Source organism: Pelodiscus sinensis, chromosome 20 (genome assembly GCF_049634645.1).
Source record: "Pelodiscus sinensis isolate JC-2024 chromosome 20, ASM4963464v1, whole genome shotgun sequence".
Classification (NCBI taxonomy): domain Eukaryota; kingdom Metazoa; phylum Chordata; order Testudines; family Trionychidae; genus Pelodiscus; species Pelodiscus sinensis.
The window spans coordinates 3,929,604-3,954,797 of NC_134730.1; the positions used below are offsets into that span (position 1 = coordinate 3,929,604).

The 25,194-nt window shown below is 40.3% G+C and overlaps 1 protein-coding gene across 3 annotated transcripts in view; it reads right to left on the bottom strand.

The window, feature by feature from the left end:
- Window positions 1-25,194, bottom strand: part of COX10 (cytochrome c oxidase assembly factor heme A:farnesyltransferase COX10) — a 157,125-nt gene that overhangs the window by 118,565 nt on the left and 13,366 nt on the right. For all 3 annotated transcript variants that reach the window (XM_075903517.1, XM_075903515.1, XM_075903516.1), the window contains exon 4: window positions 16,616-16,740. In XM_075903517.1, coding sequence (XP_075759632.1) covers window positions 16,616-16,740 — 125 coding nt within the window. The remainder of the gene's footprint in view (window positions 1-16,615; window positions 16,741-25,194) is intronic.

Consider the following 25,194-nt stretch of genomic DNA (forward strand, 5'->3'; position numbering starts at 1 on the left):
GATGTGAAAAATAAATTACTGTACAAAGTTTCACTCCTCTTAAAGAACCAAAGGGTGTGAACATCTGTGGAAAAAACAAGTGTAAAAGGAAGACAGAGATATGCAGATAAATCATTAGTTATATTAAGATATGAAACAGGCACCCAAAGAATGGCATAAAATGTAAATGAACTTTGGGATCTGGTCTCTTAATTTGACAGCTGTTTGACAACTGCAAAATGGAAAACTGACCTCAGACAACTGTGTATAAATGAGACTATTAAGCAAAAGAATTTCACATGGAATGATACAATATACACTGCAGTAACTCCGCACATGGGAATAGATAAATGCAGACTGGAATTTTTATTGTCTTTGAAGGTGCTGATGTTAAATAGACTTAAATTTCACAAAGAGCTGTTTGTTACATTATCACAATAAATGACACTTTCTGAAATATAATGCCTGTCAGATACAGAAGTACCAAATTAATTATACACACACATTTGTAACTTCTGAGTATTTTTAAGTCATATTTTGGGCAACTAAACTACTCAAGGGACTGGTAACGGAACACAGAAGTCTTTTAACTTTAGATCACCAGACTGAATATAGCCAAGGCCTATAAAGACCAAATACAGTACCCACCTGTATAGTGGTTTTTGTGAAAGGAGTCAGTCTCAGTTCAGCCCATTATAAATTGGCATCCACATCACAAAAGCAACACCACAAATGGCACCCAAGTCAAGGATTTGGTGGTTAAAGGAACTTAATTCTGCACTCCTCATCTATATAGGTGATCCTTCTGGTTGAGAGTTCATATAGCACCTAGAACAGTGAGCTTCTGATCCATGGCTCAGGCTCTGAGGTTCTACAGGTAGTAGTAGCATTAGTAGTAAGAATAATAATACAAAGATGAGACACTTTGAGGGGACAGTGAGAGGGAAGAGTCCACTGCCAGTTCCTACATGTAAGTGTTTTGTAGATAAACACAGGACTGCAGCCTCCAAGGATGTGAGCAGTACACCACTTAAAAATGTACTGAAAAAACAAATATCTTCCTTCTATGTTTACCTTTGCATTTCCCTTCAAAAGACCAGATCCCGTTCCCAATCAAAGTAAAGGCAAAACTTCCAAAATCAGCTCCACAGCATTCTCTTTATTTATTTTCTCCTTTGGCATAAACCCAATTAGCAACATGGGAACTTTTCAAGGGGGGGGGGGGGTGCATGTGCGTGTGCGTGTGTTTCAACCAACAACAGTGCTGTTCATTTTGTTTTTCTGTTCAAAGGCTATATCAGCAAAGTATTCCTATCTGTGTTTCATTAGCTCCATAGGACAATTGAGTTCACACAACTCGATGCAGAGCAGGCGATAAAGGGATAGGGACTATAGCAAGGGCCATATTTGACAGTAAAGGTCAGACACTTCCAGCCAAGGGAAGGGGTGGGGGTGGAGGGGAGAATAAGCATTCATGGCCACTGCTGCTACATAGGCATTTAGGAGTGACTGAAGATCAAGGAGGAGATTTTCAAAGGCATAAATGACAGTTAGGTGCCCACCCAACTTCCACTGACATTCAATATACATTGGGGACCTAGCTTCCCTTTATGATTTAAAATCTGCCTCCTAATGCAAATCGGGTTGTCAGGTGTCTGGTATTGACTCAGACAGTCCAGTATTTTCACCTCCTGTCCAGTAAAAAAAATTCAGAAAATACCAGACACCTAAAATGTCTAGTTTTTTCTGATTTTTTTTTCCTGGCCAGGAAGCGAAAATACCAGACACCTGGCAACCCTAGGGCCTGGGCCCAGCCCCAAGACTCCTCTACCCCCCGCCCCCCATGCTTACCTGGTTCCACAGGGAAGCTAAGTTCTGGCTTGAACAAGAACACAAAATGGCCGTGGGCAAAAAGCCTAAAGACCAAGGAGAAGCAATGCCTTCCATGGGTCTTAGTGCTCAACCACTCCCCTGTTCCTATCTCTATTCTAACTCTGCACTCACTCTGAAAGGGGCCATGCTGTTTTAATGCTGTTTTATTATTTATTTATTTATTTATTTTGCTTAATTCTCAGAGGGGGACAGTGTTCGGTATTTTTGGTTCAACCATCTGGCAACCCCAAATGCCAAGTCTAATTCTGGTGCTAAACAAGAGTGGATATATCATAGAAGATGGAAATGAAGAACTGAGTGTCTTCAGCATATTGAAGGTCCCTAACTAGCCCTTCCAGCAAGCTGATATGAACGGGAGGGATGACAAGATGGAATCCCACAGAACTCCACATGACAAAGTCCACAGGACAGAAGAGCAGTTGCTAACTGTCTCAACTCTCTCCAAAAGAAAGGAGCAGAGTCACACTATTGACACATTAGGAACTGAAAACAAGTCACTAAAAATTTAGCATCAGTGCTCCCCTCTCTACTTCCTCTCCAAATCTCAAAAGTCTATGGAAGGCAGCTGACAGATCCAAAATAATAGCAGAACTAGTATATTCCCTATGCAATGCCAGCCCTTAAACCAGATCCACTGAGTCAATGAAAAGTAAGGACTCCAGAAACTGCTAGAGTAATGATGCCATAATCTCCTCAAGCATCTTTCCTTCCCGAATGGAAGATTAGAAATAGGTGAATAACTGGCAAGCACATCCACATCAAGAGATGGTTCTCTTGAGTAAAAGTCTAATACTGGTTTATCAGGGAGGCAGTCTACTGCTCTTCCAATGAGAGGCCCTTATGGTTTCCATCAGGAGCAGCCCCAATATTCCACGCTAAGCACTTTAACCAATGTTGAAGAACATGGGTCTAATGCACAGGCTGCAACTCAAAAGCTCCCCGTCAACCTCACTAAGAAAGAAAGGTTGAAACTAGCAAAGGAAATGTTGCATTTGTCCTTTCAGACAATGCTCTGCTACCAAGGAGGATTTGGGTGATCTTATCCACAAAGTAACATGAAAAATCCTCACAGTAAGAAAAACTTAACTGTCACTGAGTGGAGACAGCCAGGATTAACCAGGCTGTTCACCACCCAGAAAACTTCCGCTGTCTGGGACTTTGCAAAATGTATAATGGAAACACATTAGGAATTAAGCCATAGCCATCACAAGCATTAAGTTAAATATGGGAGACTCCTTAATTTCACCATCTAACTTTGCTGTCTATTACTAACTTAGTTGCCCTGCTGGCTCAGAACACATCTCATAAACATTTTTATAATGGAGGCTTTTCCAGAAAAATATTTTGCCTTCCTTACCATTTAATAAACGCAAGAGCTTCTTATTCTAACTCCTAATGCATCTTGTAAAAGATGATTATTTAAAAAGCATTTCATTGAAGCTAACTTGGTTGTGTTTGCTTTCAAATCCCATCACCTTTATGATAGTCTCTGAAGTTCAAATGGATTGTCATGTCTCTGTTAGTAATATCAACATAAATCTAAATTGTAAGAAGAAAGAAGCCTTTAAAAAAAGGATAACTGGAATAGAGATTGTCATCTGCTAGAAGTCTGTTTTACTTTGAGAATGTGCATTGTTTTATTTGTGTTTTCAAAGGTTGTTGAATGGACTTTTTTCAATTTAACTATTATGACACATGGGAATATCAATCCCCGGAATAATTTTCGTATTTCAGTGGTTTGGTTTAATGTCAAAAGATTGTGTTTTTTTCATATAGTTGATAATTTTTAAAACTTTTCATTAACATCTGCCATTTTATTCCAGGTCCTCATTTAGTGTATCTAAATTTTATAGTGTACCTCATTTTATATCTGATTAATTCATCTAACCAGATACTGAAAATAAAAATTAGCTTCCCGCTTAAATTTCCATGTAGACGTCATCAAAAAGAAGAAGTAACAGATTACTGGCCCAGAGTTGTGATTCAACCATTCAAAAAGCTTACTTGCTTCTATGCTTTGAATTGCCTTAGAAAGCCATTTGTGGTAAACAGGTATTTTTGATAACTACACATCCAAAGTTTTAAAGGAAGTAACTATAACTTACTCTTAGGACCACTGCTATTAGTTACTCCATTAACTCAAGCAGTAGAGGTCTATGAGGTGATTCTAAAGGTTCCAACATTGCTAATGACCCATGGAAGAGTCAATGTGATAAAATTTCTGGAGCCTTTTTTAAAGTTAAAAAATTACACACACAATGATAAAAACATTAAGATTACAAAGTTAAACACTCAAAAGGTAGGAAATGTCAAAATTAAATTTGCCCGGGGAACCTTAATTTGACCCCCTTGTATGCATGCATTATAATATAGGCTTAGTGATATGGGCCCAGAATGGTTCTTTTTTTCTTCCATGACAAGGCTCCAAGTGACTTTATATTCCACAAGGAGATAGATGACCTTTGAGTTTTCAGCCACTGCACATTTCAGGTTGTTTCCATCCAACTCCTACAATCCATATTCCTGAATCCTTTTTTTTTTTTTTTTTTTTTTGCAGATGAATGAAGCAAACAATGGAGCAAATCATCATGGAATTACTTGGTAAACACCTAAAAGACGACAAGGTGATAAGTATCGGTCAACATGGATTTGTCAAGAACAAATCATGTCAAGCCAACTTAATATCCTTCCTTGACAAGGTAATAAGCATTGTGGATAGAGGAAAGCAGTAGCATTCTAGATCTCAAATTTAGTAAGACTATTGATACTGTCTTACATACCCTTTTCATGTAAGACAGTATCAATGAAATATAGCCTAGATCGAGCTATTACAAGGTGGATGTACAGTTGGTTGAAAAACAGTACTTATCAGTGGTTTACAGTCAGGCTGGAAGAACATATCAAATGGAGTCAGTCCCGTGAGGATCTGCCCTGGGTGACCACTGTGTTAGACAAACACTTGTCACGGATGGTCTGTATAATACCTTGTCTTGCCTCAGGGCAGGGGACTGGACTAGATGACCTATTGAAGTCCCTTCCAGACCTACATTTCTATGAGTCTATCGTTTACTTGTCAAGCAAAGAATGAAAACGATGCTATTGCTGAGTTTCCCTCCGTACCCCCTTCAGACTAAATATGTGAGCTTTAAAAAGAGAAAGAAAATAAGCATATTCGTTAAGGACTTTAAAGGGTAACTAGTTAAACGGTGATGCCTGCGGCAGGGGACACTCTAGCCTGACCCCAACAGGGAATGCCTCCCCACCCGCTCCTTTAATCAGTTAAATGGTTAAACATAGTGTTAGCATTACGTTTAATCAATAAACAGAATTGTACATGTCTAATATTCATAAGCATTTTTTAAAATATTGTAATTAGATCATTCTTCCCCTCCCTTTCATGCTGCTTGTCTTGTCAGAAAGAAAGCTCTATGGGAGAAGGTCATGTCTTCCTACACTGGGACAGCAACCCTAACTGGGGTCTAAGGTCACTACTGAAATATTAAACGAATTCCACATTGTCACCAAGAGACTAGTAGACAAAGGCAAGCCTGCATTCCCAATGGTCTGCAAACACTGTTCTGAAGGAGACAATTTTACAGTGCCTTGAAAACTCTAATTCTTAAATACTGTACTGTTCAGACAACTTGGGATGACTGTCATCACATTTCAGGGTGAGCTGTCAACAATGAAACCACCCACTGGTACATTACGTAGGTCAAAGAAAGCTTCCTCACATGCTCACAAACAAGTCTGGAGAGACTTGAGTTTTCAAATATGTTAAGAGCTGGTATAAGGTAGGACAAGAAGTAATGGGCTTACTCAGCAGCAAGACAGATATAGTGAAAGCTTTTCCTAATAAGTGTTTGCTGGATCCTGTACCAGTGCAGGGGGCTAAATTTAATGACCTCTCAAGGTCCCTTCCAGTACTAAATTTCTATGATTTCCTAAGCCATGGATTGTACACAGCTAGCCTACCATTTTTAAGGCTGTGACTAGTTTGAGCAAAGACAACATACTTGAGAGATATTAAACCATTCAGTTACACAAAAGATGACATTTCACTAATTCCTTCATTCCCAAGACTGGTTGGTTCATCAGCTCATGAACAACTTACTATCTTCTTGCAGTACTAAATACATTCTTACTAATTTTCAAAATGTCAAACAGCTACGTAGATGCATGCAAAAGAAAAACTGTACAATTTCACTTTCCATTTTAAAAGTTCCATGTGTTTTAGAAACCAGTGCCACTGCAGATCACAAGGGAAGATAAATCTTATTAACTACTATATTTTCCCCTTTGTCCGATAATATCTCTACATTCCATCATTTCAATCCTTTGCAATTCCTTTGTTCTCCCTGAGATCAGTGCTTCCAGGGGAAATCTGGCCCTGGATCTGAAGGGAACTCCACAAATAAAGTTTCCCTGAAGATCAATCACACAGGTAAATTATTTCTCCTCCCATCCACCTCCCTTTGCCCCCAGTATTTTAAAAAATGCTAACAAGATTGCACTTCTTATAGCATAACAGTATGTGATTTCTTGGATTCAGTTATTTGTGGAATTTTAAAATGGTTTCCGCATTTGACTATACCATATCATTTTGGCAAAAAGGAAGCATTTTAGAATAGAGATGGTCATGTTTATATTTAGAAAGTATATATTTAGTAGTGTACACCAGAAACATGTTTACATTTCCCATACAACATCCATTTTATGGTAATTGTCTGAGGATGCCATTCATCTACTCTTGTAAAGTAATTCATGTGTTCTCCAATTAATATATTGTACACTTTTTTAATATTTACTCAGGACTATCCGTTGTCAAGCTAGGAATCCATGACCATATAAAAATATGTAGAAAATAATCAAAAGAAGATATGGAAAAAGTAAATCAAATTATCTAATAAGGACATTTAAATAACAACTTCATACTTAATGATTTCTACAAAATGTAATGTGAACGGAAAATAAATTCATCAAAAACGTAATCGTTTAAAACTCTAGCTCGCATAGGAGAACCACAAAGGGAAACTAACCAGAAACAAGAATGAAACTCGTTAGTTTTATGTACAGTACACTGTCCAAAGTGAATGTTATGCCTTGCTGACTCAGGTCTAAAGTTTCCCCCAATTCTAGGCATGGGTGCCAAAAGTCCAGAACTTATCTATTTCCCTCTACAGATTTCTCATTCACAGCACTCACCAAAGGAGATGCTTATGAGAAGTTATCCCAACAATGGCATGTATTAATTTATATTTCCCAAAGATCCTTTATCAAGTTTCAGTCATAGGTCAAGTAATTTATGTTTCAGGAGGATAATCTCTGCATTTAAAATTTATTGTTCCTTCTGAGGTTGGTTCTTATTAGTGCTCATCTTTTTCATTGCTCATGAAATACATCTTCACTGGCTGAACTATTCCTGCTCAATAGCAAGGATTTCTCCATGCTGACTCGATCTAGGAGAGTTACAATTATGAATCATCTGACTGAGACATAAGTTATGATCCTCAATGACCACTAATGAAGGTTTCCTAGCAGTTAAAATATCAAAGCTGCATATATCAGAACACTTCAGACCACAAGATAGACTTTCAGTGTTGCACTTCTCATATATTTATTATGTACTGTAAATTACATCATAGGCTGCCTCCAACACTGACAACCTTGTACTTCTGAGCTAAAACACCAGGTTTTAATAACCACTTCTGACAATCTTTTGATCACTGGGGGCAGATGAAAGGCAATGCCGTCTGCTGCAGGCAGTCTGTTCAGTCAAAACAAAGGAAACTTCAGAGAGAGACAGAGATGCATCAGGTGTTAATCTCAGAGGAACAATGCAGAAGGCAAACAGACTGGCTGGCTGTCCCTCTATTTCAAGTTACAAAACGCTAAGTGACGGGAAGCAGCATCCCCCAGAATGCATGCAGGAAAGAATGGCACCACAGTTCTCATTAATTACTTTGCTTTAGAAACATGTAACTTTGAGAATTTCTCTAAACCAAACCAAACCATTTATTCAACTATTTAGTTTCATACAGAAGATTAAAAAACAAAACAAAACAAAACAAAAACAGTATATTTTCTCTGTCATAAAAAGCTATTTCTATTGAAATACTGAAGTGAAAGTCGTCCAAGACTTTCCCAAGAGAGAGTGGCCATGTGGGTCCCAGGTTATCAGAGAGACAAGGGGAGAGGGAAGGAAAAGTTATTGCTTCGCCCATTTTGTCACTCAAGAGAAGTGGCAGAAACTCCATCACTTAGGACTTTTTCAAAGTAGATTGGACTGAACCCTTGAAAAAATACACTGCAGGAAAGAGTCCTGCACGACTGGCAAGGACTGAATGATCTAATAAAGTATTTTCTCTCCCATTTCTAACTAAGGATGTGAAGAGGTGGATAAGCCACTAACTGTGTAGTTGATACAATTTTTATGTACTACACGGTTAGTTGATCAGGGAAGGCTTCCTCAGTCCTGGCTCATGCCTGGTCCAGGAGCTACCCCTGCTACATCTCTGTAGTTTAAATGTAGCAGGAGCCGGGCTGCCTGCGCGTCCAGCTCCTACTACATTTAAGAGTAAGGCAGCACCAAGGAATCCTCCTTCCCCCCTACTCTGCTGCCTCTGATACAGAGGCAGCAAGGAGTGGCAGAAGCAAGTAGTCGACTACTTGACTACTCACTTACATCCCTATTTCGAACAACTGAAATTCTATGATGACAACATATTATTCTCATATTGTTCTAAAATGCATATAAGGTGTTTTCTGACATGCAAGTAAACAGACCCTTGCTATGAAAAATATTTATCATAGAAAACACAAATGAAAAGTGCCTGGGGTAAAAGCTTTTGTTTTCATTCCTGTTCCCCCTCCCCCCCTCACTCACTCTCTCTTTACTATTTTTCCCATTTGGCAAATGCAATCTGAGTTTTAGTTTATTTGTAACCTGTAACATTTTATTTAACCGTTGCCTCTTTTCTTTGTGTATTTTAACACTTACATAGATACTCACTGCTTTGAGTCCTTAAAAAATTTTTTTTCTTCTTTGTAGAATTGTTCAGAAGTTACTTCTAATAGACTAATGGACACTACAAATTAAAGTTGCAATCCTGCAAGACCCTGGGCAGATCCTGGCACAAAGCAACTTGCTGAATCAGGATCTAAAGGCCTGACACAGCAAATCTCTATAAGTATGAGTAGAGTTCTTATTTATGTGAATAGCCTCACTGTGTTCTATGAAAATTCACACAAATAAGGTTTTGAACACAAAACTAAAAATAATCCCCTTCCCCCCAAAAAACAGCAAACACCTACTCTGTAAATAACTCTCCCCCCCCCGCAAAATTCAAACCTGTCAAGTTCTACTCATTTCTAAAAGGCATCCGGGGTCCTCCTTTTGCTAATATTTAAAACATCTCGCTCTAGGAATAAATGACGTTTCATATTTAAAATCTTACAAAAGAAGAAAGATATGAAAGAAGAGGAAGGAGAAGGAAGAATAACGGTTACAATTTGACAGACCCAAAACACAGGGAGTTGTTAAACCAGATATGCCATGCGTCTTCACTGTGTATCTGTTTTATAGGATCTCTTTGATAGCTTTGACCCTCCAAAATAGTTAATGCCAAAATGATAGAAAAATATCTGTGAGGAGGTATAAAGCTTGAAACAGATCGTAAGCTTCAACAGGTGATTTAAATTATGAAAGTGATCCTCGAAACTCTTAAACCCAGGGGCTGTGGCAGCACCTTCACCACCTCTAGTTGCCACAACATGATGGAGATAATTAACAGTACTTTACAAAATTCGGTATGGCCATTGCCAAACTATGAACATCTACACTGGAGCTCGAGGTGATAGGGGTAGCCCCTAGCTTTAAGAGTTTCCATCATATACAGGGTTTACAGTCTGTTGCAATGGTTCTCAGCACTCCTACTATACAAATTGTTCCAGAACCTCTGGACATGAATAAGATGATAATTTTCTATCATTTTGGCATTAACTGTTTTGGAGGGTCTCCTTACCAGTCTCCACGATGGGCAGTCCTGATTAAACTGTGAAATGGAAGAAGAGTTGTGAAATGCTGACATCAGATTTCTACAGTGAGTTTTAAAAGTACTTACTACAGAAAATGGAAAAGTAATGGGTAAGAGAAAGAGAATATCTAAAAAGACCTTGCTATTTATCAGTTTCCCCTTCTGTAAATGGGATCGTATTTTTGTATTTCTAAGGGAGTTTTTAAGGATTAATTCATTAACATATGCATAACTTAAATGCTCTTCAAGAGCAGTTACAACAGAAGAGCAACCTATTACACACCATGGAGACTTTGAATTCCTTCTGGTGAAGGGAGAAGACAGTAAAGGTCAAACTTTACAGAGACAGTCTGTCCAGGTTTTTCCATGGTACCCATCTCCTCACATACTGATGAATCTGTCCTCACAATACTCCTGTGAGTTGGGCCATTTCACAGATGGGGAACTGAAATAGAGACAGATTATGTGACTTATACAAGGTCACACAAGGGTATCTGTGAGCTGACAAAGTGAACCCAGAGCCTTCCTGAATTCCAATCCCTTGCTATAATCACAAGTCTATCCTTTTTCCACTTTAAGGCTAGGCTTTTAAGAGATTGTTATTGTCAAGTGATGGTGATGGTATATTAAGAACAAAAATTAGCAAGACTTTTATATGTGCCAGCTGTCAAAAAAGCACTAACATTGCAGCTACTAAATAGCAGTGCCCCTCAGATCAAAACCCTGAAGGGGTAGCAATGCTAACTGCTCTAAGATGTGTTGTTCTCCTCAGGGTTAAAATATTTGCTTTATTTCTAATTAGCAGCTTTACCCAGCATTGCCCAGTAGTGCCAAAACAAAACATTACTTCAAATTCCTCTGTTGTATCTCTTTTCTTAAAGGTTTATTAAGAAGCAATCCTATCCCAGGTTCATCCATTTTTTCTGGCTCACCTTGGTTCAATCTTGTTCAACATTCACTCAGTTATGTGAATTCTGAGGATTGTACTTGCTTTGGTGATTCTGTCTCTTTTCTCTTTGGTTTCACAAGAAGCAATTCCATTCCAGGCACATCCCGTTTTCCTGGCACAACCAAACTCTTACATTGCTTTAAGTTTTGGTAAGAGGAAGCTGTATACCAAATTTGATGGTTCCAGCTTTTACTGTTTAGGAGGCACTCTTGATCAAGTAGACAAACTCTTTAAAATATATAGTAGATGATTGCTTTACAACTTCAGCAGACATATTCAGGTCCACCTGTTTCCTTTTTAAGGTACTATCAGTAAAATCCAGCCACAGCATTTTATCTTTCAGCTACTAAATTCAAACCATTTTAAAACATTCTGCTTTCATTTTTACAACCCTCTTCCCCTACTTGTAAACTATGTTACAGTTTTAGATGAATATACTTGACTTATAAAATATGCATATGATTCTTGTAACATTTTCATGCCTTGTATTGTGTTGTAAACATCTTTTTATCTGCTCCTCCATAAATCAGAGGTTAACATCTGAGAAGCCTCTCAAGTGAAAATTTTTCCACATAAAATCAACCTGAGAGATTGCAACACTAAAAATCTTGTTTTCAGCTTTCACAAGAAAATAGGAGAAAAAGGCCTAGAAGGCAAAAAGTGGGATACTCGCCTAAATTAAAAATAGCAAAGAAAAAAGAGACAGTGTGATAAAGTTAGTAAAATATGGGAGCAAATAAATGCACATTTCAGTCCTCACTAAGCTGACAGTTAACCACCATTCTGCTGATTCTCAGGTATTCCCTCTTTCCCGCCCCTTTTTTGGTTTGTTTTATTTTGTTTGATTTTACAGAATGATGTTTTGAGAAAATACTTTCGGCGTTCGTATCAACACGTAGAATATGCTGGAGATACTTAGCTTAACACCGTCATCAGGGAAGTCAGTTCCCTCAGCTGTGACAAGTAAGCTCATCTCCATTCACAGCATAAACACAGGTGCAGATTAATACTTTTATATATTCAAAATGCTTTACCGAGCACTATAGAAGGTGATATACAAGAAAAAACTGGGTTTGTTTTATTTAAATTTAAAATGCAGTGTTTACGAGACAGATTTCCAAAATCCACTTATTTTGTATATCGTAACTGCAAGCAATAAGACTGACTTCATGCTGAGTTTTTCAGGCTTGCACGGTTGGCTTGCATATCACAAGCGCAATGTTTTTACACTAGAATTGAAATGTCAACGATCTGTTCCTGGGTAGTTATGATTTTTTTCCCTGTTATTATGATTAAAAACACTGCACAACATGGTGTTCTTTCATTCGGAAGTGATCCATGGAGAGCACCTGAATACAATAATTCTAAATTATTCCAGCACCGGAAAAGAGAGCACTCAAACAAACAGAGGAGAGGAAAGCAGTTTGAACAGGTGGGACTGAAAAGCAGTGACATGTTGTAGTACACTACCGAAGGGGTGAAAGATATAGTGCAGTGTTGTATGATGTGTAGGAGAACTAGGGACCACTGGGTTAGAAGGCCACTACGATGCTAGATTAAGTGAGACATACAACTCTGAAGCACTGTGATTCTGAAAAGTGATGCAGAGACAGAACAACTGGCAGGGGATGAGAGACACACTAAATGTTCTGCACATTTCTGCAGCAGTTCACTATTTTATAGTCTGTGGTAACATGCTCATCCCTTAAGACAGAACTACCAGAATTTCCCTGGTATTTATCTTGCAACTCTCTTGATAATATTTTTCACGATTATTTTTTTACATATTCTGTTGCCACCAAACTAGTGCCCAACAGAAAACATTCTGAAATATTTCTCTAGACATTTTCTACAAACAAATCATGCACTTTTTTAGGATGATTTTCTAGAGCATTACACATTTTCCCCCATGTAATTTCCAACCTCAAAGATATTTTAGCCATATTTTCCACAATAGTTAGAACTCCATAACATTTTTAATACCAATTCTACAAGACTGTGAAGCATTTTAAGCTCTGCTTCTTCTATTGTGCCAAAAAAGCACAATCAATTTAACAAAACTTTCATAAAGAACATTTGATTATTTCTACTTTCATCAGAAAATCCAGTTACAGTTTATTCCTTGTGATGGACAACTAATTTGTAAGTACGTATCTTTCTTCAGCTTTGTCTACATTTACCGGGCGATCAGCACTGCAGAGATCGATCACCCAGGAGTCGATTTAGGAGGTCTGGCAAAGACCCACTAAATGGACCGCTGAACTCAATCTTGACGGCTCTGATACTCCATAGATTGAAAAGCATGAGGGGAGTCAATGGGAGAGTTTTTCCTGTCACCTCCACCCCCCCGCCCCCATCCCCACAGTGGAGACACCACTGTAAAATGAACTAAGGTACATCCACTCCAGATATATTATTCACGTAGCTGGAGTTGCGCACCCTAGTTTGACGTTGCCCCCTAGTGTAGAGCTGGCCTTCAATTAGTTTGGTGTTTCTCAAACTTTTGTACTGGTGACCCCTTTCACACAGCAAGCTTCTGAGTGCTAACCACTCCCCCTTAAAAAATAAAAAAAAACCCATTTTTTAAAATATTTAACATTACTATAAATTCTGGGGTGAATTGGGATTTGGGGAGAAGGCTGACACTTCATCATGACCCCCGATAGATCACGACCCCCAGTTTGAGGACCTCTGAACTAGATCTATAGAGAATGGAAATTGCTGTGTTCACAATTCATGCAATATTTGTGTTTTTCTTAAAGCCCGAGCTGATGGGAGTCAGGTGATTAGTTGAGAATCTTTGTTTTCATTATTAAAAAAGTGTTTCTAGCCCTCACATAGTTACAGAGAAAAGTTTGTAAATGTGACCCCTAAAGTTTCAAATTAAGAAGGTAAATAAACTCAAAAAATGTATTACTTTAAAAAAATGGCATGCGTTTTAAACCAGTCTTGTGATTTGGTTGAGGTTTGACTCATGATTGTTGAATATATGGAGTTGGCAGTACTGAAAAAGTCAGGCTAGTGTCTCTCTCCCCTTCAGCTTAATTTGTTTAAAGAGTGTATCAACACTATCTATACACCATGCCCACCTAAATCAAGGGTCTCCAGCCTTTTTAAGCACAAGATCACTTTCTGAATGTAAGTGTAATCCAGGATTTCTCTCAAACCCTAACACTTTTCCCCCACCTCCTTCCTCGCCCCTTCTCCAAGGTCCTGCCCTGATTCCTCCATCCCTCCTTTCACGCCCATCCTCACTCACTTTTACCAGGCTGCCACAGGTGGTTGAGATGAAGGAGGTTGCAGGCTCTGGTCCTGGGTGAGGGGTTTAGAGTATAGAAGAAGCTCTAGGCTGAGTGTGGGGCAGGCGCTGGGATAAAGGAGAGGGTTGGGATTGGAGGGGGCAGGACTTCCTGAGATCTCTCCCAACTCTATGATTCAGGGTGCAGGCTTTGTGAGGGAGCTAGGGTGCAGGAGGGACTCAGGGCAGAGGCTGAGGATAGGGATGTTAAATTTCGATTAACTAATTGCATAGTTGATGGCATTCCCATTGACTATTCAATTAGTCGATAAGGACTTCCATGTTCTGCCTTTGAAATGTAAAAGGGCCACACTGGAGCTCTTGTGCATTTCAAAGTGGAAACACCCACATGGAGCCTGGGCCAGCGTGGAACTCCCCGCTGGTCCTCGGCTCCACGCGGCATGCCAGCTTTGAAATATACAAGAGTGCCCAGCGGAGGCTCTTGAGCATTTCAAAGCAGGAACCTGGGTCAGTGGGGGACTCCCTGCTGGCCTCAGGCTCCACGCAGCGTTCCAACTTTGAAATGTACCAAAGTCCCAGCGGGGACTATTGTACATTTCAAAATTGGCCAACAGAGCTGGAGGAAACCAGCCTTTAAATTGGCTCTGTCCAGCACCCTGTCCTCTCCCTCCGCCCCACCCGTGCTGCCCCTTTGTGACAGAGGCAGCAAGGAGGGGAAGCGACTAGCGTGTTGACTGTCCAATAAGCTTTTGCTTATCAGATGATCGACTAGTCGATTAGTCACTTACATCCCTAGTTTGGGATGTGGGCTCTGGCTGGACACTGTTTACCTCAGGTGGCTCCTCAGTGGTGGCACAGGGGGCTAAGGGAGGCTCACCCCTGCCCTGGCCCTGCCCCATCCTGAAAGTGGCTGGCATGTCCAGTAACGGTTCCTGGGGGAAGGACAGGTGTAGCCCCAACAAATCCCATTGGCTGTGGTTCCCTGTTTCTGACCAATGAGAACTGCAGGGAGTGGTACCTACAGGCAAGGGCAGCCTGTGGAGCCTCCATGCCCTGCCTCCCCCAGGTGCCACAGGGATGTGCCAGACGCTTCTAGAAGTGACACGGGGACAGGACACGGGGGAGTCTGCTTTAGCTCTGCTGTGCTGCCAGCCTATTAGTGCACATGTCCCGATTTGGCTGCAGGACCCTCCATGAGACTGAGCCTGATTTCAGATTCCCAGCCAGCATTCTATATGGATGCAAACAATTAGCAGGAGTATACAGTATCTAGGTTTTTGTTTTCAACTGGTGATGCACATCAGCAAATTACCTCGATATTGGTTCACATAACAAAATTCATTCCCTCTAATGACCATGTATGAACCAAGCTTTTCCAAGGCTATCTTTGCCAGATATGGCCAGATTTTCACAGAGGGGGCAAAAGGCACATCCTAGACACCAGGGTGACATTTCCCTTTCAGGGATGTTAGATATAAGCTAATTAACTAATTGACTAGTCGATAAGCGGGGGAGCCGTAGCAGGGTTAGCTCCCGGCCCTGGGAGCTAACCCTGCTGCAACTCTGCCTTTTAAATTTATTAAGAGGCCACAGGCTCTTAATACATTTAAAAGGCTGGTGATCCGCAGGGGGACCCTGTGCCTGGCTCCCAGGCTTTAGCCTTTTAAATGTGTTAAGAGCCCGCATGCTGCGCTTCTAATTTAAAATGCATTAGGAGCTGGCAGGCTCTTAGTACATTTAAAAAGCAGAGTCGCAGCGTCTAGGACGGGCTCAGCAGATTCCTGGCTTGTACCTGGTCCTCTCTACAGCACCAGCTCCCCCCTCTTAAAACAAGAATGAGAAAGAAACTACTCAGTCCCCATGCAGGAACTATTCAGAGGTTCCTATTCAGAGCTGTATTTATTTTGTACAAGTTATGAACACTGTAAGAGAGAAAAGTACTTTGTTTAACAGTATGGTATTAGCATGTATTCTTGGGTGCTATGTAAGCACTTTCATTTGAAGATCTCAAAACAGTTTTTTGTTGGACAGATGAGGAAACTGACAAACAGAGGTTCCATAGGTTACCCAACCTGGAGTCCATTGGAGAAAACAACAAAATTCCCAGGACTGGGATTGGGGCCTACATAATCAGATACAGAGCACACAGTAAAACAATGGCAGAATTAAGATATAACCCCAAAAGTCCCAATTCCCATACTCTAACCACTATTCAATGTCACCCACGCATCATTCAGTGGTGCACCTTTTATGCTAGAAAAACTAGCAATACTGCCCTGGCATTTGGAGATCTTGTCAGCTCATTTTTGAATATGCCAACTATTTTAGGGATCTATATTTTTGATGATCAATGCATAAGCGGATACACAGTTCTGTAGTGCAACTTCTAGGTGTTTACAATTTATGTGGAATACACAGCTCCCCTCAGATCACCATATTCGCTTTACGTCAATGTAAATACTTCTGGAGAGAAGACAAGCGAAAGGATGATGGGCTGACCTGATTGATGGAGTTGGCTGCACAGGAAGCAAGTCCAGTTCCAATGGAGGTAAGCAGGAAACAAGTAAGATCAAAAGGGACCGGAGCCATAGCAAACCCAGCAGATGCGGTACTCACAACCAGTGCTGCAACACAAAAACATACAATATGTTTTACCACCATGGCTCCAACACTAAGTCATTTCTACTGTACGTAAATAACCATTACAGATCACTTGTTTAGAATGCCGAAAGAACTCCACACTCCTACTTCTGACATTCATTTTTTGTATCGCTGTAGCTTTACAGGCTCCAAGCCTGGTGGACCAATGGAAGTCAAAGCAATTCAAATAGTGGATTTTAAATATGATCTAAATTAGTATGCAGGAAGATTTGATTTAAAATAAATTAATTGTAATCATGTTTTGCATTTGTATTTTTTATTTGCATAAAGGCTGACTCTCATTGGTTGGCAATCAACTCAACATATTGATTTGTAACTAACTATAGCCTTTGCACTAAATTATTTTTGTTAACCAGTTGGCTGTGTCATATTTAACACATTTATTTAACCAATTATATTGCCGAATTTCCATTTATGTATTCAGATTCTTATTTTTTAAAATGTTAGAAAATTATGAATGATGCAATGGATGCCCAGGCTTCCTATACAATATTATTTATTAGATTTTTCTTTTTACTTTTGATTTGTATCAAATTGTGTGTGGCTGGAAATTCAAATTCATATAAAATGAAGATGAACAGCTTTTATTAGTTACTAGATTTACCTGGCTTTGTTCAGGTCCTTAACTGAAATAAGTTTTATTTTTCTTCATTTAAATCATTCTTTGGGGGTGGGGATGAGGATGAGGGATTCAGTATGCAGACTGCCTAGGGACAGAGGACAACCCCAGCTGTCTCTCACCACAGCAGCTTGGGGCCAGGTGAAAAGTACCTCTTCGTGGACGCTGCAGCGGGCACAGCTTGGGGAGGATCAGAAAGACACAGACACACAAACAGGCAAACTCCCTGAAATACATAGTAGATATCTGTCCCTTTCTCCATCTCTGCTCCTTTCTGGTCCAATGGGGCTATAGCTGTCCTGGTCCCTATCTCTCGCCCTTTGCTGCCCCCATTGTGTTCATTCTGCAGTATAACTCCCTCCTGCCAGACCCCCCCTCTTTCCATTTTATGAGAATCAATCAATCAGTTTCCAGGGACATTATCCTAGCACAACCAAACACTGACCTAGATTTAAGTTCTGATAGATAAGAAGAAGCTGCATAACAAATTTGGTGGTCCTAGCTTTTACCATGTAGAAGGAGCTCATAAACAAACGGACTCACAAGAGAGACAGATTCACATTTCTAAAATATATAGTAAGATTACAAATATTTGCACTCTAAAAATCAAACACAAGAAACAGTCATTTTAATTTACTTCGTACAAGTACTGTAGTGCAGTCTCTTTATCGTGAACGTGCAACTACACACAAAAACCAAAACAATGTAAAACTGTAGAGCCTACAAATCCATTCAACCTTACTTCTTGTTCAGCCAATCGCTAAGACATTACGGGAGATAATGCTGCCTCCTTCTTATTTACAATGTCACCTGAAAGCGAGGACAGGCATTTGCATTGCACTTTTGTAGCCGGCACTGCAAGACATTTATATGCCAGATATACTAAACATTAGTATGCCCCTTGATAGGCTACCATTCCAGAGGACATACTTCCATGCTAATGACACCGATTAAAAATAACCTGTTAATTAAACTTGTAACTGAACTTCTTGGGGGAGAATTGTTTGTCTCCTGCTCTATGTTTCAGTCTCTGGGCTCATCTAGACTACGCAGAAGATTCGAAAGATGATATGCAAATTATCTTCCGATCTCACTTTCAAAAGCAGAGCTTTTGAAAGTGAAATTAGTCAAGATGCAGGTTTTTTCGGCAACCCCTCCTTTTTCGAAAAGCCGCGTAAACCTCTTTTTGAGGAAAAGCGGCTTTTCGAAAAAGGGGGGTTGCCAAAAAAAACACAGTGCTTTCAAAAGTGAGATCAGAAGCAGATATGCAAAGTCCCAGAGAATTTGCATATCATCTTTCAAATCTTCTGCGTAGTGTAGATGGGCCCTCAGATCTACAACCCAGCACGTATTGTTCATTTTTAATAACACTTTCACTATAGACTTGACAAAACACAAAGAAGGTATGAATGTGAGAGTCCCAAACACAGCTAGAGCACTTCACCAAAGGTTTAAGAATGTGAAGTGCCTTCTGAAATCTGAGAGGGATGAGATGGAGAAAGCAAATCTCCAATGCAGAAACTACGTAATCCGGGCCACCAAAAAAAGAAAATCAATCATCTCCTGGTGGCATCTGACTCAGATGATGAAAATGAACATGCATCGGTCTGCACAGCTTTGGATTGTTATCAGGCAGATCCCATGCCCTCTGGAACAGTGATTGAAGCATGAAGGGACTCCAGTGATTCTGGCAAGTAAAGATCTCGCAATGCCGGCTACAATGGTGCCATTCAAATGCCTGTTCTCACATTCAGGTGACATTGTAAAGCAGAAGTGGGCAACATAATTTCCTACTATTATTCACTCTTATTCCCAGCGGCACTGGGAATAGAGCTCATATCTAGTGTTCTCTGTACAGCCGCTCAGGAGAAATTCAGGTTTTGCTCAGTTGATGGACAAAACACCACAGTCGGAAGCATGTGTTTCTATTAGTGGTGCACACCTGCAAATGCCTAGGTGCACATAAAATGTGTTCCACACATGGATGGAAAAAATTAGAGGGAACATTGCTCATGTCTCCTGACTCCAGTGCCCCAATCACTAGACAAACTGCCTTCCAAATATAGATGGATTCCAGTAGCTCATGTATCACTGAATGAAAACTGGCTGGAAACCTCATTAACTATGAAAAGCAGAGCTCTGTTCTGATGCTATCAGAAAAAAATACTTTGAAGCAGCAGCCCTGAACATTTCAAGAAAGCATAAGAAAATCCAGTGCACCAAGACTGGTGAAGATAGTCCTCTTTGCTGTATATTTGACACATCTTGATAACTTAACCAATTCTGCCCAATTTGGGGCAGGGGAAGGTACAATACAGCCAGAAGGTTTGCAATTTGAGTGACTTTATGTGGAAAATAGATAACAGATCAGGAATCTGAATTCAAAAGCATTCTTTATTCTATAGCTAAGGAACTTGTACCCAACTATTAAAACCATTCAAAAAATGGATTACACAAACCTAGATTTAAGAGAAAAGTAGTACTAAAGAGAAGTCGCTCTCTTCTTGCAACAAACCAGCCAACACAATAACTAAATAGCTTGCTTATGGCTTGGAACCTTATAAACTGAACTCAATAAATGTATCAGCAAGGAAGAAAAAATTATCATCAATTGTAGTTCTTGTAAGAAAAATCATCTCAGCAGTTTTCTGACTACACAAATAATATGCTTTGTAGGGAAGTCAAACGGTGTCCTAAAAACCTACACTGATCCCAAATATCTGGATTTTATAGAAGCAATGTTGCTCACTATGACAAGGAAATGCAATGCCAAGGAAGAGGCTTACAGTACAAGCAAAGGGTTCAGGCATCTCAGGAGAGAGCCAAAAGAACATGACCTTCTCCTGCCAGGCTGCTCCTAAAAGAGCTAAAGTGACTACTGGAATGCAACATTTGTAAGACCATTGCCAGAATACTGTATTCAAATTTGGTATCCCCATTTTTAAAAGAATGTTGAAAAATTAGAGAGGGTTCCCAGAGAAGGCTTTCTGGAAGATTTAAGATCTACAGAATCTGCTGTAGAGTCAGACGCTTAATTTCAATGCATTGTCTACACTGGCAAGCTGTCACCAAAACACCCTTTTTGGCAACAAAACCCAGAGAGAAGTCACATTGCAATGCAATAAAAACTGTGATGAATGCCCAGTTTCGGTGACAAAAAACTTCCACTTCCACAGGGGACTTTTCTCTCTACCCCTCTGTAGCCTGCCAAGCTATATCTTGTCCTATCCAACCCTTTTTCCATATATTTAATGATGCCAGTATTGCAAGGCCTGCAGGACTTGACTCATCCTGTATGAGTTGGCTTTCGCAGTAGGGTCGTGTGATAAGCAAGGGTTAACATCTTTTAGGAATTAAACTCAATATCCTTAATATCTCTTTAGAAATTGTGAAAGATTTAGTGGCAAAATCTTCAGCTGAGTCAGTACTGAGCTGTGGTTTCCAAACTTTTGAGTTTCCTTATAGATACTTTAAAAGTTGCTAGCTCCCCACAACCTTTAAAAAACAACAACAAAAACCAACCCACCAACTCAGGAGTCAGAATACTGAATTAAGAGTTTGAGATGTGAGAATTTAGACTGTTTTGTGACTTCTTCTAACTACGTACAGTTTATTTAATTATACAATCTGATGTAATCCAGGCTTTCAAAACTATCATTGGAAAAGCCAGATTTTGACATGTTTGGACAAACCCATAGATTTTAGTGAAATGAACGGCCCTCTTAAAAGTTTTCCAACTGTCGAGCCTACTTTGACAAAACTCACATAACACAGAATCTGAACTATGCTGGCTATGTCTCTGGATTAATCAAGATGCACGGCAAAATACTTCTCTTAATTTATTGAATGTTTTCTGCAAGGTCACAAGTGAGCTGACAGCTGGTATTAATTGATAGAAGAATAGTTTTCAGTGCCATGTTATCTTGTTTCCCATCACACTTAGAGTGCGTCTACACAGCAGGGCTTAACTCAAAATATGATATGCAAATTAAGCTACACAATTGACGTAGTGCATTTCGAAAAAGTTTATTTCGAGTTTTGGTGCTGTCTACACAGCACTTATTTCAAAATAGAGCACTCTTCCTCCAACTTTCCTTACTCCTCGTACAACGAGGGTTACAGGAGTCGGAGTAAGACGTCCTCCAGCTTGACAGTATTTCGACATGTCAAAATAACTGCCAGATGTGTAGATTATTTCAAAATAAGGCTGCAGTGTAGACATAGCCTTATAGACATCTATTTCTGCTGGAAGCAGAAGTTTTGCCAATGTGTGCTTGCTTGCATTTTGCAATTCACACTGCGCTCTTGTATAGAATGCTTCTTTAGGCATGAGTTATTTATTTTTTGCTGCTTTCGTTCTTCTTGTGTCGGAAGAGGAAAAGATCCCGGTTCCTGTTTACAGATTCCAGGTGTTTGGGTTCTAAATGTCTCTGTAGTTACCCTGGCATCACACTTTCATTTACCAATACTTGAAAACAAATATACATTGTAGATGTGGGCTGTCTGCAGCAATCCTTAAACAGGGAAATCCAAACAGCTGAATGTTCGCTACATGTAGACTTAGCACTCAGCAAAATTGTTCCATCATCAAAATAAGATGGACCTTCCCCTCAACCGCTTCCCCTCTCTGCTGGTGCTGGCGCTGCAAGCGCTGGGCACCTCTCTTTGCCCTTCAGGGACTTTCAACCAGAAGTGCCTACTGCATGCTTGCCCCCACACCTCAGGGAAGTCTCCGGGGCTGAAAGTCCCCTGCTAGAGAAGAGGGCACAGATCAGCAGCAGGTGATTTTTAAGCCTTGTTTAAACAGTCAGATAAAATCAGATAAAAAACCAAAACAAATATTCATTAAACTATTTCCAACCACTGGTGCTCACCTAGGAACCCAGTGTGGCTCCCTAAGCTGAATTTGGCCCAGAAAGGTTCAGAAGTTTATACAAATTTACACAGCAAGGGAGAGGCAGAGCCAGGAGCAGAACCCAGGAGTCCTGCCTCCCAGGTCTCAACTGGTGGCCCTCTGAACTTAAGGGACAGATGGTGAAGGGAACGAACAAATGAATGAATGCCTACTGACAGAACTGTAAAAAGGAGCAACAATGCTGACTATTACACTAGAAGTCAGTACAATCTTAGTTGGAGAACAGAAGCCCATAGCCAGGAGCAAGAAAAGATACACCAGCAAGCATAAAGGATCAGCAGACTTTGTTATTCACTTACAAAAAAAAAAAAAAAAAAAAAAAAAAAAAGGAAACCAATTCTTTTTTATGATTATGTTCATGTACCAATCCACCAACTACAGCCACCAATGCTGCCAGAGAGTTGAGAATCTTGAATGGGTTTCATGATGGGGAAAGGATGTGACCACGAGACAGCTGGAGTGTGGATCTGTTCTTAGGAAAGAGGCTAAGTTTGAGAGTTCTTGCACCAAACAACGCTTACAGTCTGATAAAGGAAAAACTTAAAAAACAACAGTCTAGCAGCCCCTTAAAGACTAATAAAACGTGTAGATGGTATCATGAGCTTTCGTGGCTGAGTAAGTGGGTTGTACCCACAAAAGCTCATGATGCCGTCTACACATTTTGTTAGTCTTTAAGGTGCTGCTTGACTATTATTCTGAAACTGGAAAAACTTAAACAATGAATAGTCGAGCAGCACCTTAAAGACTAACAAAACGTGTAGATGGCATCATGAGCTTTCATGGGTACAACACTCTTGGACCCCCCCAGCAGACCAGGGAGACAGGAGCAAAGCCGCATAGGCGGCATCCAGCCGCCTGTGCGGCTTTGCTCGGGGGCAAAGGAGCAAAGCCACATGGGCGGCGGGGTCCCTCCGCCTGTGCGGCTTTGCTTGGGTCTCCCTGGTCTGCTGGGGGGGGAGGGGGCGCAGCTAGTGCGCCCCCCCCCCCCCCCCGCAGCAGACCAGGCTTTTGTTGCGGGACGCCTCGGGTAGAGCAGCTGGGGTGCTGCCGGGTTGGTCCTGTGGGAACCTACCGGGCAGCGCCCCAGCTGTTCTGTCCCAGGCTCCAGATTCAGCAGCTGTTGAAACTGATCAGGCTGATTCCAGGAAGCTGGGGGCAGAGCAATTCTGCCTCCCGCTTCCTGTAGTCAGCCCCTGGTCAGTTTCAGTGGCAGCAGCTGAATCTGGAGCCAGTTCCGACTTACATACAAATTCAACTTAAGAACAAACCTATAGTCCCTATCTTGTACATAACCCAGGGACTGCCTGTATTCATTGTTTTTTAAGTTTTTCCAGTTTCAGAATAATAGTCAAGCAGCACCTTAAAGACTAACAAAACGTGTAGATGGCATCATGAGCTTTCATGGGTACAACACTCTTACTCAGCCACAAAAGCTCATGATACCATCTACACGTTTTGTTAGTCTTTAAGGTGCTGCTCGACTATTCGTTGTTTTTTAAGTTTTTCTAGTTTCAGACTAACTCAGCTACCCCCCTGAAGAATCTGATAAAGGATAGCTAAAAGAAAAGAGTACACATATGGCGCTACTGACCCAGAAATTATAGCCAACAGTTTGAAAGGGGGTTGTCATCAGGAGCTGCAGACAGTCACCCTTCAGAAAACCAGACCACTTTTCGTTAAAAGCCAAAGGTAAGGCAGAGGGGTTTGAAAATTTTGCCCTATGTCTCTCAGTATATAGTACAAGGAAATATGAATCTCAATGAAATCCATTGTTTCTCAATTGTTTTTCATTAGCTTGGTCAGAAAGGATGGTAAAACAGTGGCGTTTGCATTTCTAAGAGTGATTACTTTTTTTTTTTGGTATTATAAATCACACTTTCACTTCCAGACAAGAATTTAATTAAAACTTATCACAGAGAGCACTTTACATTCATTTATTATAGCACAACACCATCTCATTTACAGAAGGAGAAAGGTGGAGCAGATTGGCAAATAGTCTGTGTAACATTACCATTACACTGACCTCAAAGAAATTCTAATACAGTACAGCCAGAGTGCTAATTAAAGTCTCCATTGATTTCTCCAGATTAATTTCAGTCAGTCATTTCACTGTGACTTATCAGGATCTCATTAAAAAAGGCTGTAGTACATTCTCTCATTTATCCAGCTGAAATGGATATTTTTAGATGTTTGTCCAGTGTTCTGAACTCACAAAGTAAAGTTCTTGCTGCCTGCCCCAGGAACAGTTTCAAATGCAGCTTAAAACAGAAAATAGGGTTATCTTTCCATCAGACTGGGAAGTTGATTTTCCTTTTTTTTAATTGAGCAAAAGTGAATTTTACATATAATCTCCTCTTCATTTTCCTCCTAGAGAAGATGTTCATTTCATTGAGATCACTTCAGGCAAGGGCATGAGGTCATTGACTCTATATGTTTGGTTTTTGACCTGTTAGCTCAGTGCTTTGGGGGCAAAATTAACTACACTTCACTGCATAATGGGTGAAACTGATCCTTTCAAGGTTTATTGGTTAGACTTGGCAAGAGTCTTTCAAGAGTAATTCTCAATAGAAACATACAATAGGATATCAAAGTAGACATGTTTTTAAGCCTTACAAATGTACCTAGCTTTACTAGAAATCAGAAAAGGGAATTTGCTTACCAACCATTTCAGATTAAATAAGAAACAGTGCACAGCACTCAGAGGAAATGAAAGATAAAAAGGAGACCTATTGGGGTGTTTCTAATATATGAATAGTAGTACATTTACCCAGCATTGTCCAAGTCATTAAGGAGGGGCTCAAGGCAGGGGCCAGGAGATGTGGTGGGCTCAGGGCAGAGAGCTGGGGGTGCAGGAGTTAGGGCTGGGGAGTGAGGAGGGGTTCA